A 15562-nucleotide genomic window follows, 5' to 3' on the forward strand; every position below is an offset into this window, starting at 1 on the left:
GTAGAACTAGGGAGACCAATATGAATACAATCCGAGTAGTCCTGGTCGTTTCCATGTAGAACTCTGGTTGTCTTTCCTTATCCGGAACTCCTCCTATATCCGCAGGTTGTTTCCGTATAGGACATGGTATGTGGTGGGTCCTGCCGAGATGTAGTCGTCGACTACTATTAGGTATGTGGTATCCATAACTCTGACACATATCCTTTTTAATTTCATTATTTGTGTGAATTGGGAAAGACAATGATTTCATATGTGCGTCAGGCTTCGATATCCAGAGGACTTTGTTCTTAAGGTGCCTTCAATAGTTCTTGATCCCAATGTTGCTTCTTCCAGCAAGATATTAAGCTGTAACAGTCCATCTGCAGTAAAAAGAATCATCCAGTAAAAAAAAAGATATGAAGTACGCAATTTTTTTATAACTAGTTTTGCAGCCTTGCTCTATGTTTCTTTAACCAAGGATATGTCGTCATATCATGTTAGATTCAAGCCCACTAGTTGCCACTTTATGAAGTTATTAATAACACAAAGACAAAGTAAGATAGAAGGAGTTGCATGTTTGTTAATGTTAAACACACAACCAAACGGATATAACAACTAATTCACAACACACTTTATAGTTAAGTTAGACCAAAGAAAATAATGGTTAACGTCAGATGAAAAACATTTTTTTTCTTGGATAAAATCAAATGAACAATACCAAATAAACAAAAAGCATTAGTATAATGGTTCTTGCACAAAATGTGATCCAGCCAATAACACTAGTTTTAAGGAGCATGATTGGCATTTATTTTTTCCTTGAAAGAATTGTCGTATGCTTTACTTATTTAGACGGTTCATCCATAATAACGCTTCATGCCAAACATGCTTTTTTTTTCTTTGCAAACCAGAAGATGTTTACAACAACATTTAGCCTGAGTTTTTGTTTTGAGCTTTACCAACTCAACTTCCTCGTTGTTCGCACACATGCTTCCCAAACTGGTAAATGGTGCATGTTTTGCCAAAAAAAAAGAATTATACAAAAGTTTCTTTAAAATATCACATTAATCAATTTTTCAAAAAAAACCCTAATACCTAATTAATACACACGCTAATGGACTGTTCCGTTTTGCATGTTTGAAGGAAGAGTTCCCAACTCCAACTAAAACCCATCCTTAAGTCTTGTGCTTTTCTTCCTTTTCAACTAAATTTGTTTGTCAGTTATGCAACACGACACATTCAAGAAAAGAAGTTATGAAATATGACAAAAATACCATTCTTTACATAACAATGCACTGCCTTACAAAAAACAGACAAACAAAGAGACTTGTCTATGGTGATAGTTAAAGTGTGTGCGCACAACATGAACATCTGTACTTGTAAAGTGATTTACCTGTTTCCTAAGTGAAATTTCCTCTATCAGTCTTATCCCGGTGGTAGTCATTCCACCTTGAGTTGTAGCTCATGGCAAACCTTAGTAGCCCTTCCAACACAAACACAAACTTAAAAAGAACACTTTGATTCAAAAGAGAAAAGATAACACAATTAGATGAATCAACAAGGCAAATGTTACCTGCTTGCTCAGGGAGAGATGCCCATTTCCAGGTTCCTTCTTCATTCTCCTGGATGAAGCATGTGAACTTCCCTCTAAGGCCCATTTCAATGTTTTAATACCACTTTCCATCTCCTTGATTTTTTGTGGGAGGTCAAACTAAGTTTGTACTTTGCTTAGGAAATGTGGGTTGTGTGTGTGTTTGTGTGTTTACTCACGCATACACACAGGGACAAATTAAGAGATAGAGAGAAAGATAGAGTCAGAGTCAGAGTCAGAGAGAGAGAGAGAGAGAGATGTTTTCCTCCCATATATCTTCATTCATGTCTAGATTTAAGGTTTGTGTTATTAGAATATCATCAACAATAGGTATGGAATGTTAAGAGAGTCTTGCATTTGAGGTAAAAGGGACGAATATCGACCTTCTCCATATATATCGACCTTTCATCCGGACTAATGCATGGCTCCTTAAATCATTAGGGAAACATTCTGGTAGTAGCCAAGTTTTGCAAGCATTACTAATTTATGCATGTGGTGTCTGCATATCAATGCTTTGCACAATAAAATTTAAGAAAGAAAATCCAATAAGCTTAGGACAACCTCTAAATGGACCATGATTCTACACAGCCAGGTGAGTACACTACTTCAGGCTTTTAGTAACATGTCATTCTGTCAATTAGCTGAAAACAAATGTGTTATTGAGTTCTTGGAAATGCTGTAGAAGTAATGCATGTGCAAGGGAAAGGAGTAATGCATGTAATAATGTAAAGAATCACAACTCATCGACTTATGAGGTAGTGTGGATCATTTATCATAGCACACAAGAGCATCTGTTCAGTTTCCTAAGACGTCGCTTATATTTCCGAAATCAAATATGCCTCATAAAGTTGAACGGAGGGAGTATATTCAATACTTGCTTAAGAGAATGTGTGCGATAGAGAATGTGTGTGACATAAAGAGTCGAGAATTTATAGTGTGTTAGTAGGATATACATTGTTACATAACCGTAGTCGCAGAGTGTGTGTATATTGTCACACAACCAGTTGATCATGGTGGTTGGTCAAATTTATAATATGTTAGTGGGGTATGTTATTGTCACACGGACTTTCTTCTAGTTTTTAGAAAAGATGAATTGTGAGAAGCCGACTATCCTTTAATTATCAATAAGGGGTCGTAAAATCCCATTAAAAAACATAGTACTAATTTTGAGATTTGAACCCAGGTGAGCTTGGCGAACACCCTCACACCACACCAACTGAGCTATGCTCAGTTCTCCTTTTTCATAGTTTCTACCAGTTAATAGAACATAAAAAAAACATGTCACCAGTATTAATCCTTACAAACAAGAATGCACAATCTTATATAAAATAAAACAAACAAGCATGTTCATCTATAGCGATAAGATTCTTGTATTGCATAAAGAATACTACCGAACAATGTACCTGTTTGAAAACCTCCTTGGTGAAGTTTCATCTCTTAATGCCATCCCTCGGTTAGTCATTCTACATAGAATTGCAGCTCTTTGCAAACCTCAATATCCCCTGCATTCCGAATTAACACAAAACAAGGAATGGAGAATAGAATAAGCGAAATTCACAAGCAAAAAAGAATTCCAAATGAACCAACAATTCCCCTATCCTTCTTTTCTATATAGTTGGTACCCACTTAGAGTTATTTACTGCTATAAAGCTGAGATTTGGTGAAGCCACGTCATCCTATGAAATAGACGGTCGGATTGATTCAGGCCAGCCTTTATGTCACCGTTCGATCATTCCGGTCATGCTCTTTGGTATGCATGGTCGATTCCTCTCCGGTAGTGAAACTGTCGCAATAAAATGGCAACCGATGGCCGTGTTTAATGCATTTTAATTCCTTCACCTAACGCATGTTTTTATTCATCAATCCCGGTATATCTTCATCGTTGATAATGACGCACTCACCATGGGTCAGCAGCAATCCTGCCCTCACCAGTTCAGTGCGACCTGTGCGGCTGCCCCAACGCCCAAGAACAGGTACTTGCCCTTCTGATACTCATGTCTCGTGTAGCTGATCATCTTTGCTTGTACTTTGTTTCAGGCTACTTATGAGATTCGTTTTTTTTTGTTGTATAATTAATCCTTTCGTACAACCTGCTCACATATATTACTGTCCTATCTGATTGATTAAATAAGATGCAGTGTTTGGGCACCAAGAAATATTTGTTCCATGCTTTACAAAGTGATTTTTACATTTTTGCGATGTTTTTACCGTTGATTATCTCCTACATTGCCCTACCACAGCTCACTTATGAAGTGCACTTCCAGTAGTTGCAGTGGTAATTAAGCAGCGATCGATTCCGCTCATGAAAATGGTTGCTTGCATAAGCCATGGTGAGTTTCCTTGACGATCCATGTTTCCTACAGTTTACACGTTAATTGATCCCTACCCTAAAACCTTGACTCTTTTGCAACCTTTAGTCTATTATTCTGTACTCTGTACATGCATCATTAATTTACTTTATAGTTCAGCCAAGTTTTTCAGGTGAAGGATATCTATGGATCCAAAATATATTTGTTCCTTGGCCAAGTTTTAGTTAGGTGGCTATGTTTCTCTCCGACATTTATGCTCTCTGAAAAAAAACACACTCCATATTTAATTAGCAATTCTATTTGAGAACTTTTATTAACCTCCATGAAACTTGAAACTTGGTAGTTTCTTCTGCAATGAAATTATGTGATGAGTTTTCAGCTATATGATCCTGATCATTGAGATTAGGTAACTTCTCTGTAGGATATGAGCTGAAAACCTTCTAAAACAGGGTACTGAAATTTGTCTAATTACATCTGTAAAGACAAGGTCCAAACATATTTTTAGTTTTTAGTTATGATGCTTGATCCAATTTAATTATAACAGCCTTTGTTTCATTAAATTTGGTTTGCAATTTTTACAAGTTTATGATTTTTAGTAAATGATGCCTTTATTTTGTTAATATCTATGTAGAAATTTGTTTCTTTTATTTGAAACATTGACGGTTTTGTCCTTCCAATTGGAAATTTTGGCCATCAGCTGAATATTTCATATATACAATAATATATTTTTGTGACCATAATTATTTTAAGATATATTCTAAGCAAATTATAAGAAACTTTAATTATATTGTTTGCACAAATATTACATACCGAGAACTACTCTTTTATGCCCGCAGCAACGCGCGGGGCATCAACTAGTTAACCATGATAAGAACAATTAACCATGATAAGAACAATTACCTGACCATTTCAGGTAATCTTTGAGGGATTGATGCATTAATGAAGCAGATCAACTTCTCATCTTCCTCCACTGACCTTTTCAGTCGTTCTAGACATATTCTTAATTTTTATTAATGAATTAAGTTTAAACCTTACTTTCGGGGGTGCGTGGAGTGTGTGCCAGAGTCAGATAGAGCCTTGTAATGTTTTAGATGAATGAAGAGAGAAAGGGAGCAATGGCAAGCACTTCCCCACATTCCTTAGCTTTATTTATATCCAAACTTGAAGGATACTACCTCCTTGAAGGATTCTACCTCCGTTTCAAAAAGAGTTAACTTTTCAACATGAATATCGATGGACAAGAGATCCATGTAAAAAGATAGTCTTTTTGGATGAGGATAGTATGTTATCTGCCAGTAATGTCACAGGAAAAAAAATGACAAGCATATAACTCCTAAAATTACCACGCACTACTTTATGAAAAATACAAACTTGTCCAAATGTAAGGTTTATGTTATTTCGACGAGTTTCTTTTGTCATTTATAGAACATGTCAAATGAAAAGGTTAACATGTCAAGAATCACACTCAAGCAGATAAATTGCGCTGCCTCTCTAATTTGTGGCATTGTGTCAGCTTCCTAAATAGCAGAGATCAAAATTTCACATACCCCTTAATCCTTCCTTATAATCTAGATATTTTGTTAACCTGTCATCAGCATCTGTATATTTGCTAAATTAATAGGATATAATCCACATTGTAAATAGAAACAGGAAAGCAAGAATATCCACACAGAAAACAAAATATCAAACAGAGACAAGAGAATAGGGTTGAATAGTTTTGGTTCATGAACTTATAATAAACTGGCGAGAAATGCGTGGATTCTGTACGTTATTTTAAGTACAACTAATCTCGAGCTGAATCATTGTACACGTAAATATATTTGCAAGCTCTCCAAATGAGGCTTTGCCACATTAATATTGTGATGCAATCAGATCTGATTCAACTGAATGTTGGTCAAGGGTGTTTGTTCACTTCACATCTCAAGCTTGCTAGCAAGGTACCAGGAATGCATGGCTAGGCTGCCGAATGACATGATGTTGGCCAAAGACGAGAGCCCGTGGATCATCCCAAACTTCTTGTTGATTGCGGCAAGGGTAGGGTTGTTTTTTGCCACCTGAACATTCTTCGACCACCCAACCTCCTCACCAATGCTCAGGTCCCTCTCAATCTTGTGCCTCTTCTTCATCATCTGCGAGGATCAAACAACCAAATATTATCGTCGCACTAGGAGATGAAGAGAAAGGAAGGGGATCTTCTAATTTGTTTAGGCATGGTTACCATAGGTCTTGGTTCATACAAAAAGGCAAATGATTGACATATCATATACAACTAAATATTCTATTAAAGAAAAGCATTAGTGTTGCTGCACTTTATAAGAGAATCATAAACATGTTTTGCTAGAGTATGGGTAGTTAAATATCATTGAATATAAAACAAATAGGGGATATGGCAACGTATCACTGTCAACTACTCAACTGCACATCACTTTACACAAAAAAATGACTGGATAGAGGCACTTCAAAGGATTAGGAGTTTCAGTACTTGAAAGGAAGCAGAAAATAGCACAAATTATGAACTAAATTAAGAATATCAGCAGTGAGATAGCTTACTAGTAATCAACCAAAATAAGGATGCTTGTGAATTTAACATATAGATTATAAGTACAAGTGACTATATATAGTTGCATCAACAAGTTAATATGCAAAGTATAATTTATGTTGCTTAGGAACAACAAAGATAACCTACTACTATCTGATACAATCTTCTACATCCATGATGACCATCACGTAATCACCAACACTATGGCATCACATATGTGCTTATTCTGACCAATAACCTAAAGTAACACATGAGATCTAACAGGGATGAAGGAGTCTAACGTCGATCAACATTCATACATCCATAACAAAGTACTAAAATTGCACACTTCATATGCCATTTAATGAAGAAAAATCTTCAAGAAGATATTAAACATTTTAATGGAAGAGTTATGTCATGGTAAACAACACCACACTGAAGCATAGTTGCCTTTAAAAACTTGGCATTATAGGTTATAGCAATGAGCACTATAATGCAGCTATAGGAGGTCTCAATTTGGTCAAGCAATTACATAAGCAATCAAAATAATTAAAGGTAATGCTGATGCTGTTCTCTAATTAGCAACATCCCTACCCACATAATCAAGAGCATCCAAAATTAGATTCAAGTTAGAGTAGCACAAATATCAACCTCTCAACTCTGGAATCCACTATAGGAAAAGAAGCTTGCAACCCAAAACTATCACTATCCCGCAACTAAAAGTTACTAGTATTAGCCAATCAACAATCAAGCAATGCAAGAAACGCTTGTTAACTACCAGTAGAGTTGATTATGTATTGTTGCGTCATGTCTCGCCATTTTCTAACAAACTTCCATAACAGGTGAAGTATTATTTATGCTGATTAGGATGATATATATGAAGAATAAATCATCTACTATTGCTAACTTGCCATCACCAACCCTAAACTGTGACAGCTTGTAGTAATCTTGTACAAAATTAAGTAATAGCTGACCTCGATGGTCATGGGGGTGAACACGAGCAGGTTGGAGAGGTCGAAGCCAAGGGCGGCGAGGAGGAAGCCGAGCTGGTAGCGCTCGACGGTGGACGCCGTCTTCCACGGGTGGAGGTAGGCGAAGGCGGCGACGGAGACGGCGGCGCAGGCGGAGATGAGCATGAAGTAGGCCGGGAACAACTTCCCCTGCAGGTTCCCGAACTGGTGCCTCGGCAGATTCCTTTCCAACACAAACAAACAACCATTCATCCAATCGAATCCAACTCTCGGATCAGATTTGAAGTAATCTCAGATTTGAAGCAATCTGGGTTCTTGGAATTGGGGGAAAAAATCAAGAACTCCCAAGGTTTTTGGGAGTGGTGGGATTACTTGAACATGATGATGCCGCCGATGAAGGTGGCCCAGAGGGCGGCGCCCCATGAGGTAGCGAAGCAGAGGAGGTGGGCCACCTTGGCGGCCGCGGCGGCGCCGCCGCCGGAGCCGGAGCCGGAGCGGGCGCCGAGGAGGACGTCGGGGGCGAAGACGACGCCCGCCGCGAAGAAGCAGACCGCCGCCAGGAACCGCGTCGCCCACCCCATCACTCTCTCTCTCTCTCGATCTCGACGGTCTCGAGGAGGCGCCGGCGGCGAGGGGGAAGCGGCGGCCGGAGACGAGGAGGAGGTGTCGAGATGGAGGAGGGAAGGAGGTAGTTGGAGAGAAGGTATGGAAAAGGTGGGTTTTTTAGGGGAAATTTGGCCCTTCTAGAAGTAACAAGGGTATATTCGTAAATTTAAACCGAATTTGGAAATAAATTCCAGGCAATATACTACATGACTTTGTTATTGAGGCCCCATTCAGTTTAAAAAAAGAAACTTTTCATCCATCGCATCGAATGTTTGGGTACATGCATAGAGTATTAAATATGGAAAAAAACCAATTACACAGTTTTCGTGTAAATTGTGAGACGAATCTTTTAAGCCTAATTGCGCTATGATTTGACAATGTGGTGCTATAGTAAATATTTGCTAATGATGAATTAATTAGTCCTAATAAATTCGTCTCACAGTTTTTTGGTGGAATCTGTAATTTGTTTTGTTATTATACTACGTTTAATACTTTAAATGTGTGTCCATATATCCGATGTGGTAACCAAACCTAAAAATTTTCCCCAACTGAAGATGAACTAAATTCCAGGCAATATACCGCATGACTTGTTTACTGAGTAGAGAAGTCAAAAAATCGTGGTTTGATTTCTTGAGACTGCCAAATTAGACTGTTGTTGGTTCTTTATGGCAATATCAAATGGTTACTTTCCCGTCCTCGATGAGCATGTTTTTTAACCACTAAACGGGTTATTTTGTAAAAAACTTTTTTTATTAAAGTCTCTTTATTTTTTAATTTATATAATAAGTAATAATCGGTTAATTATACACTAATGGTTTTTTCCCGTTTCGTTTGCTCCGAAAATTTCAGTCCAAACACAATTCCGAACGAGGCCTTATTCCTACTCTTCAAATCGCTGTGAATGTGAAACTACAGAGGCTAATTGATGGACGTGCCTGGTTTAGATGGGAAAAATTTTTAGGTATGATTATCATATTAGATATACGGACACACATTTGAAGTTTAATAACAAAACAAATTACAGATTCCACCAGAAAACTGCGAGACGAATTTATTAAGCCTAATTAATCCGTCATTAGCAAATGTTTACTTAGCACCACATTATCAAATCATGACGCAATTCAGCTTAAAAGATTTGTTTTGCAATTTACACACAAACTGTATAATTGGTTTTTTTCCACATTTAATACTACATGCATGTGTTCAAACATTCGATGTGATGGATGAACAGTTTTTATTTTGGGCACTAAACATAAACAAGGCTTGCGAAAGGGTCTGTAGCCTAGTGGTTACAGGAGCCTCAGTAGTACATGAGGTCCTAGGTTTGACTCCTCATAGGAGCGAATTTTTCAGGATTTAACGGTGTTGTGCTTTTAGTTGTAGGCGACGTACCCGTCGACAGCGATGCACCTGTAGCTTTGTCAATCTCTCCAGGATTTGCCGGCCCAGTCTTTCTGTAGTGACTTCGTCAATCTCTTCAGGATTTGCCGGCCCAGTCTTCAAAGATGTTCATAGGGGTGAGTGTGTGTGAGTTGTGAGTGTCTGCAGTACGTAGCGTTTAGTTTATATCAGGACAAATTCTTTTTTTTTCTTAAGCCGGAGCGGTTGGCCGTTTGGAAAAACGATATTTGACCGTTGGAAAACCGTTTTTTCAGTAGTACGTTAGACGTATAACTTAGTGGATTATACGGAATATAAGACAATCACTAATATTTTTGATGATGAAGATACTTATTTGAGTTGTACACTAAGATAAAATTAATATTAGTGGTAAATGTTGTGTCAAAAAAAAACCATGATACCATATGTAGATGTCCAAAACAACATATTTTAACAAGGGAATAGATTCTCAATTGTATTTGACTCCGAATCCCAGAGGCTATCATTGATAAAAATACATAATATATAAAACCCTGTTTCATGGATCTTTGTCATACTCATGTAAAAGTTGAATCATCAATGTATACTTGCAACAGTTCTAGAGAATTTTCCCTTTGTTGCGGGTGGATAGAACCTCTATCTAAAATTCTGAGCTCCCTTATCACATATAAATAGTTGATGTTTAGTTATGACAAGATTTGGTCAAACTTTTAAATATTTCACAATCAATAGCCTTTCAAATGACTAGTTTTTTAAAAATGATATGCGCAATTTTTCCTTTAAAAGTACTACAATTATTGAAAAATTACTTTAGCATACAAAATTGACTGAAAATTCCCTTGGACCGAATCTTGTTAAAAGTGTCAAATATCTTTCGACTAGAGAGAGCAAACTTAGTTAAAAAAGTATACATCGGTAAATATACTGGCAGTTAAAAAACTTGCGAATGTAACTATAATGTAAATATAATATACTAAATAATAACTACAGTATAATTTAGTTTATAACTTTTAAATAATTAACTTATGTACTCCCTCCATTTCAGATTATAAGACGTTTCGAATTTCGTCAAAGTCAAACTACTTTAAGTTTGATTAAGTTCGTAGAAAAAAGTAGTAATATTTTCAACCCAAGACAAATTTATTATGAAAATATATTCAATTATTGATTTGATGAAACTAATTTAGTATTATAAATATTACTATATTTGTCTATAAACTTAGTCAAACTTAAAACAATTTGACTTTGATCAAAGTCGAAACGTCTTATAACCAACCTGAAACAGAGGAGCATGAAATTACATATTTCTTTATACAAATGCAGTTTTTAGAGATTCTTTTTTCATATCACTATCTTCCCGGAGAGGTAGCAGAAATGCGAGAAGAGCCCAGCCGCCGAGATGACGAGGGCCACCGCCGAGAAGCTGTGCGCCACCCAGAACCTCGCATTCTCGGCGGCGAGGGTGCTGCTGCTCCTTGCTGCCCGAGCATTCTGCCGCCAGCCGACGAACGAGCCGTCGCCGCCGATGCCGAGGCTTCTCTCCACTTTGTGCCTTTCACGCATCGCCTGATCATCGAAAGATCACATGAACAATTATTTAATTTCGCCATGCATTTTGATATATAAGTACAAGGGATTTCTGGTTGGTGATATATTGACGATAAAGAAATCTTTATATTTGCAGAAGGAATTAATTGATACTGTATTTGTGGATGGAGGAATTAATAATTACTACATGGTAAATAAATCTCCCAAACAGTTTATTGACTAGCCATTAATTTGTACACCTCCATTGTTTGCTCGTTGGTTTATATATATCAACTGTAATCAAAATTTAAAATTTGAAATGTAAGAGTTGATTTTGAGGGGATTTTTTTATCACTTATTTTTTTTTCAGCTTTAGATTTTAAATTTTGTTATAAGAAAATAAATATAAAGTTTTTACTCATAGAATAGTTTTGGTTGCTATGTCAATTTTCTAACCACTTATCGGTTGTAGAGCAAGGGTGTGTTCGTTGGAGCTGGTTCCCAACCAGAACAGAACAGTACGCACGGAAAACAGAGCGGTCCATTAGCGCGTGTATTAGCTAATTTTTTTAAAAAAATGGAATAATATGATTTTTTAAGCAACTTTCGTATAGATTTTTTTTTTACAAAAAACACATCGTTTAGCAGTTTGGGAAGCTTGCGTGTGGATAACGAGTCGGAGGGAGCTGGGAACCAGCCCTTTCAAACACACCTGTGTTCAGCAGGTGAGGTTGGGAACTCACCTCCCGCGCATGCAAAACAGAGTGACATATTTTCTTAGGATTAATTAAGTATTTACTAATTTTTTTTTTGAAAAATGGATTAATATGATTTTTAAAGTAACTTTTGTATAGAATTTTTTTTTTTTGCAAAACATACACCGAATATGAATATGGAGGAAGTAATAAGTACTCCATCCGTCCCAAAATATAAGTATTTTTAGCATAGTGACAAGTCAAATATTTTTAACTTTTACTATTAATAAAAAAAATAAAAAAGATCAATCATGTAAATTGATGTTACTAGATTTGTCATTAAACAAACTATTATAATATACAACTTTTTTTTATTCAAAACATTTTATTTTTATAGATATTGTTGATCAAAGTATCTCGAAGACTGTGTCAAAGCTTAAAATTGTTATATTCATTCTAGGAGGGAGTACTAATTAAAGACTGTATGTTAACCGTGGTGTTATTGTTTAAAACTGGCATGCTGCGTGCGCCCTTTTAACTTTGCGAAAATGTTTCTAGAACCTACAGGTCTGTAATATTTAACGCGTGGTCAATGCTCACTGAGTCACTGTCGATTGATTATTATTTATAATTCAATTATAATATTTATGGCCCCGTTCGAAACCACATAGGATGTGATTAAGGTTAGACATGAAAAAAAATTAGTGCCTGATTAATTTAATTATTAAAACTTGAAAATAATTTTATTTTTTTTATTTTAAAAAATTTCTATATAGAAAGTTTTCGTACGAAACATGCTAATAAAAACTTTTGTAAAACTTAGAGTGAAGTGCATGAGCGGTCCCTAAACTTGTACGAGTGTGTCATCTAGATCCCTAAACCCTAAACATACATTTGCGTCTCCAAACTTTTGTTGTCTGTCATATCTAAATGGGTTCTGACCCGTTCCATGCGATGATGTGACATGCCATGGTGTCGCCTACGTGTTAGTCGGACCACATGTGAGTCACATAGAATAAAATAAAAACATATTTTCTCTTCTTTATCTTAGAATTATTTTTTAAAATTTTATTTTTTCCTCTCTTTATAAGAGGAGAAAATATGGTTTTTAATTTTATTTATATATATGAGTAATATATGGGTCCAACTAACACTTAGGCATCACCGTAGCTTTTCCACATTAGCGTATGGAGCGGGTTATTAGAAACCCAAAGACACTAAAGACAAGTACGAAAACCCAAAATATTTTATTATAGAAGTTTATAAACCTAAATTATATACCCATATAAATTTAATTACCGCATATCGCATATGTACTTGGCTCTAAAATTTATGTCTTCGATCTGAAAAGAATGTACCTCGAGTGTCCTAGGGGTGAAGATGAGCAGGTTGGCGAGGTCGTACCCAGCGGCGACGAGGAGGACCGCGAGCTGCCGGCGCTCGGCCGGCGGCCACGGCGGGCGGTGGAGCCACGCGAACGCCGCCGCGGAGGCCGCCGTGCACGCCGCGTTGAGCGCGAAGCACGCCGGGAACACCTTCCCCCGCAGCCTGCCCATCGCGTGCCTCGGCAAGTTCCTTAATCAATCAATTAATTAATCCACGTGAGCACAATGATTAATTAAACTAATAAAGCAGGGTTAATCTCTCTTACTGATTAATTAATCAATCCACGTGAAAGACGACGATTAATTAGACTAATAAAGCAGCGTTAATCTCCCCTCTAGTTAGTTATTCTCTCCGTCTCATCTCTATCTCTACTATTATAAAAATTAAAGATGTTTTTGCCAGTATTTTGGTACGTCATCTGTGTATTAGTCGGTTTTTAAGTTTGTTTGCTTTTAGAAATGCATATCCATATTGCGGTTTTTAAGATCGTTCACTTTTGATAGTATAGAAGGAATCATATAAGAAATCTGTTTGATAAAACTCGTATGCTAACTTGGGACGATCGGATCCCTATCTGCAGCTCATGACTTTCTAAAAATATATATATATCTAAGCGAACTCACACAGTGAATTTTCATCTTAACTAAATCATATAACAATAATAAGATTAAATTAGGCTTCATCCGTTGCTACGCACGGGTATTTTTATAGTAATATATAAAATTTTGGAAGGATATAATACATTTAATACTACAAATTTGGAAATTAAACAGAATATACAAATCTCTCCAAAATAAGAAACGCCCAGCGGTTTTCGCCAGTTCCACAAGATGGTTGACTAACCGGCTAGTCTGAGTTTGAGGTCTCATCCTTTCTATTTGATATTAGTTCATTCTCTAGTATTCGTGGTTTCTATATATCTCTTCAAAAAATTTTAAATTATAAGACGGAGGAAATACATTGAAGCTGCAGGGAGAAAATGTGTAGTACAGGAACATGATGACGCCGCCGACGAGGATGGCCCAGACGGTGACGCCCCAGGAGGTGGCGAAGCAGAGGAGGTGCACCGCCTTCGCCGCCGCTGCCGCCGTCATGCCGAGACCAGCGCCGCCGGCGAGGAGGAAGAAGACGGCGAGCAGCAGCAGCAGCATTTCCGACCACCGTACTGAATGCACGTACATAATAGGCACCGAGCTGGTTGATCGGCTTACAGATAGGAGAGGCAAACTCGGGAGGCTTACAGATATGTTTTTATAGGCCCCGTTCTTTGGTTGAATGAAGTAAAAATTAAAAGACCAATTTTTGCGACTATAGTGCAAATTAATGCCATTATTATAAGCACAAGATTATGAGTTAGCACAAGATTATGAGTTTTTAGAAGATACTCCTTCCGTCCTATTTTTTAAGTGCAGCCAAGTTTTCGTGTACAATTTTAACAGTTCGTTTTATTTAAAAAAATTGAAAAAAAATTAAAAACATAAATCACACATAAAGTACTATTCATGTTTTATTATCTAATAACAATAAAAATACTAATCATAAAAATATTTCAAATAAGACGGACGATCAAAGTTGGATACGAAAAATCATGACTACTTAAAAATGAGATGGAGGGAGAATATGTTTTTTTCTAGAAAATATGTTATACAAATAGCTACAGGCAATCAGCAATAATAGTTTTTAATTACACGCACGTCACGCACACACTACAGATAACTAACATCTTCAGTTGAGACAGCGATGATATGAATGTGACTAGTTGGTGGTCTATAACTAATAGGAATGGACGAATTAAACATACAGTAAATAGTTTTTAAAAATAAATTTAACTAGCTGATCATATATATTCCCCGAGGAAAAAAATTAAGTTCCAAAAAAAAGTGATGTCTATCGTTCCACAAAAATTAAGTTCCAAAAATTAAGTTTGGAGCTAAGATTCGTGGAGTTGTATAAATATGTTGTATAAGTGTTGTCAAATTTTTTCATAATCATTTTTAAGCAAACGAGGGAACATCTCCTCAAGGATTAAAATAGTTTCCCAATTCCATATACTCTGTTTAACAGACCTTGAGCATAGTATGTCACCAACCTAATTGATCGAAAGTAAATATAAAATTACCTAGTCATAACTAACATAGTCATTTACTAGGAAAATTACTGATGTAATGGGGCTGCACCCATTGAATTGGGGATTTGGGTAGTAGCCGTCCCTGTTCTAGAATAAATAAAAATTCTAGTCCTCCTCCCCATCCCTAGGGTGCCATTTTTTTTCTTTGTTGTCGGCTCCATGCAGGTACAAGAGGCAATAGAAAGTCTGGGAGGCACGCAACAAGCCAACAGTAGAGCTAATATGGGGCTAAACTTCTAAGTCTCCATCATATCGGATGTTTAGATACTAATTATAAATATTAAAAATAGACTATTAATAAAACCCATCCATAATCTTGGACTAATTCGCGAGACGAATCTATTGAGCCTAATTAATACATGATTAGCCTATGTGATGCTACAGTAAACATTATCTAATTATAGATTAATTAGGCTTAAAAAATTTGTCTCGCGAATTAGCTTTTATTTATATAATTAGTGTCTAAATATAGGGA

At 36.6% G+C, this 15562-nt stretch overlaps 2 protein-coding genes across 2 annotated transcripts; both read right to left on the reverse strand.

Annotated features, from left to right (window-relative positions):
• Nucleotides 1-5578: 5578 nt before the first annotated feature.
• LOC127756233 (uncharacterized) lies at nt 5579-8071 on the reverse strand. The gene is made up of 3 exons (XM_052281630.1): nt 7738-8071; nt 7369-7588; nt 5579-6005 (listed from the first exon to the last, which is right to left on the reverse strand). Exons 1-3 carry the CDS (start codon nt 7944-7946, stop codon nt 5790-5792), a joined length of 645 nt encoding a protein of 214 aa, XP_052137590.1. The 5' UTR covers nt 7947-8071; the 3' UTR covers nt 5579-5789.
• Nucleotides 8072-10648: 2577 nt separating this feature from the next.
• On the reverse strand, nt 10649-14160 carry LOC127758217 (uncharacterized). Its single transcript, XM_052283841.1, has 3 exons — nt 13950-14160; nt 12932-13148; nt 10649-10917 (listed from the first exon to the last, which is right to left on the reverse strand). The coding sequence occupies exons 1-3, from the start codon at nt 14138-14140 to the stop codon at nt 10693-10695; spliced, it is 633 nt and encodes a 210-aa protein (XP_052139801.1). The 5' UTR covers nt 14141-14160; the 3' UTR covers nt 10649-10692.
• Between the last annotated feature and the right edge of the window lie 1402 nt (nt 14161-15562).

The sequence above is a fragment of the Oryza glaberrima genome, chromosome 12 (genome assembly GCF_000147395.1).
Source record: "Oryza glaberrima chromosome 12, OglaRS2, whole genome shotgun sequence".
NCBI classification, from domain to species: domain Eukaryota; kingdom Viridiplantae; phylum Streptophyta; class Magnoliopsida; order Poales; family Poaceae; genus Oryza; species Oryza glaberrima.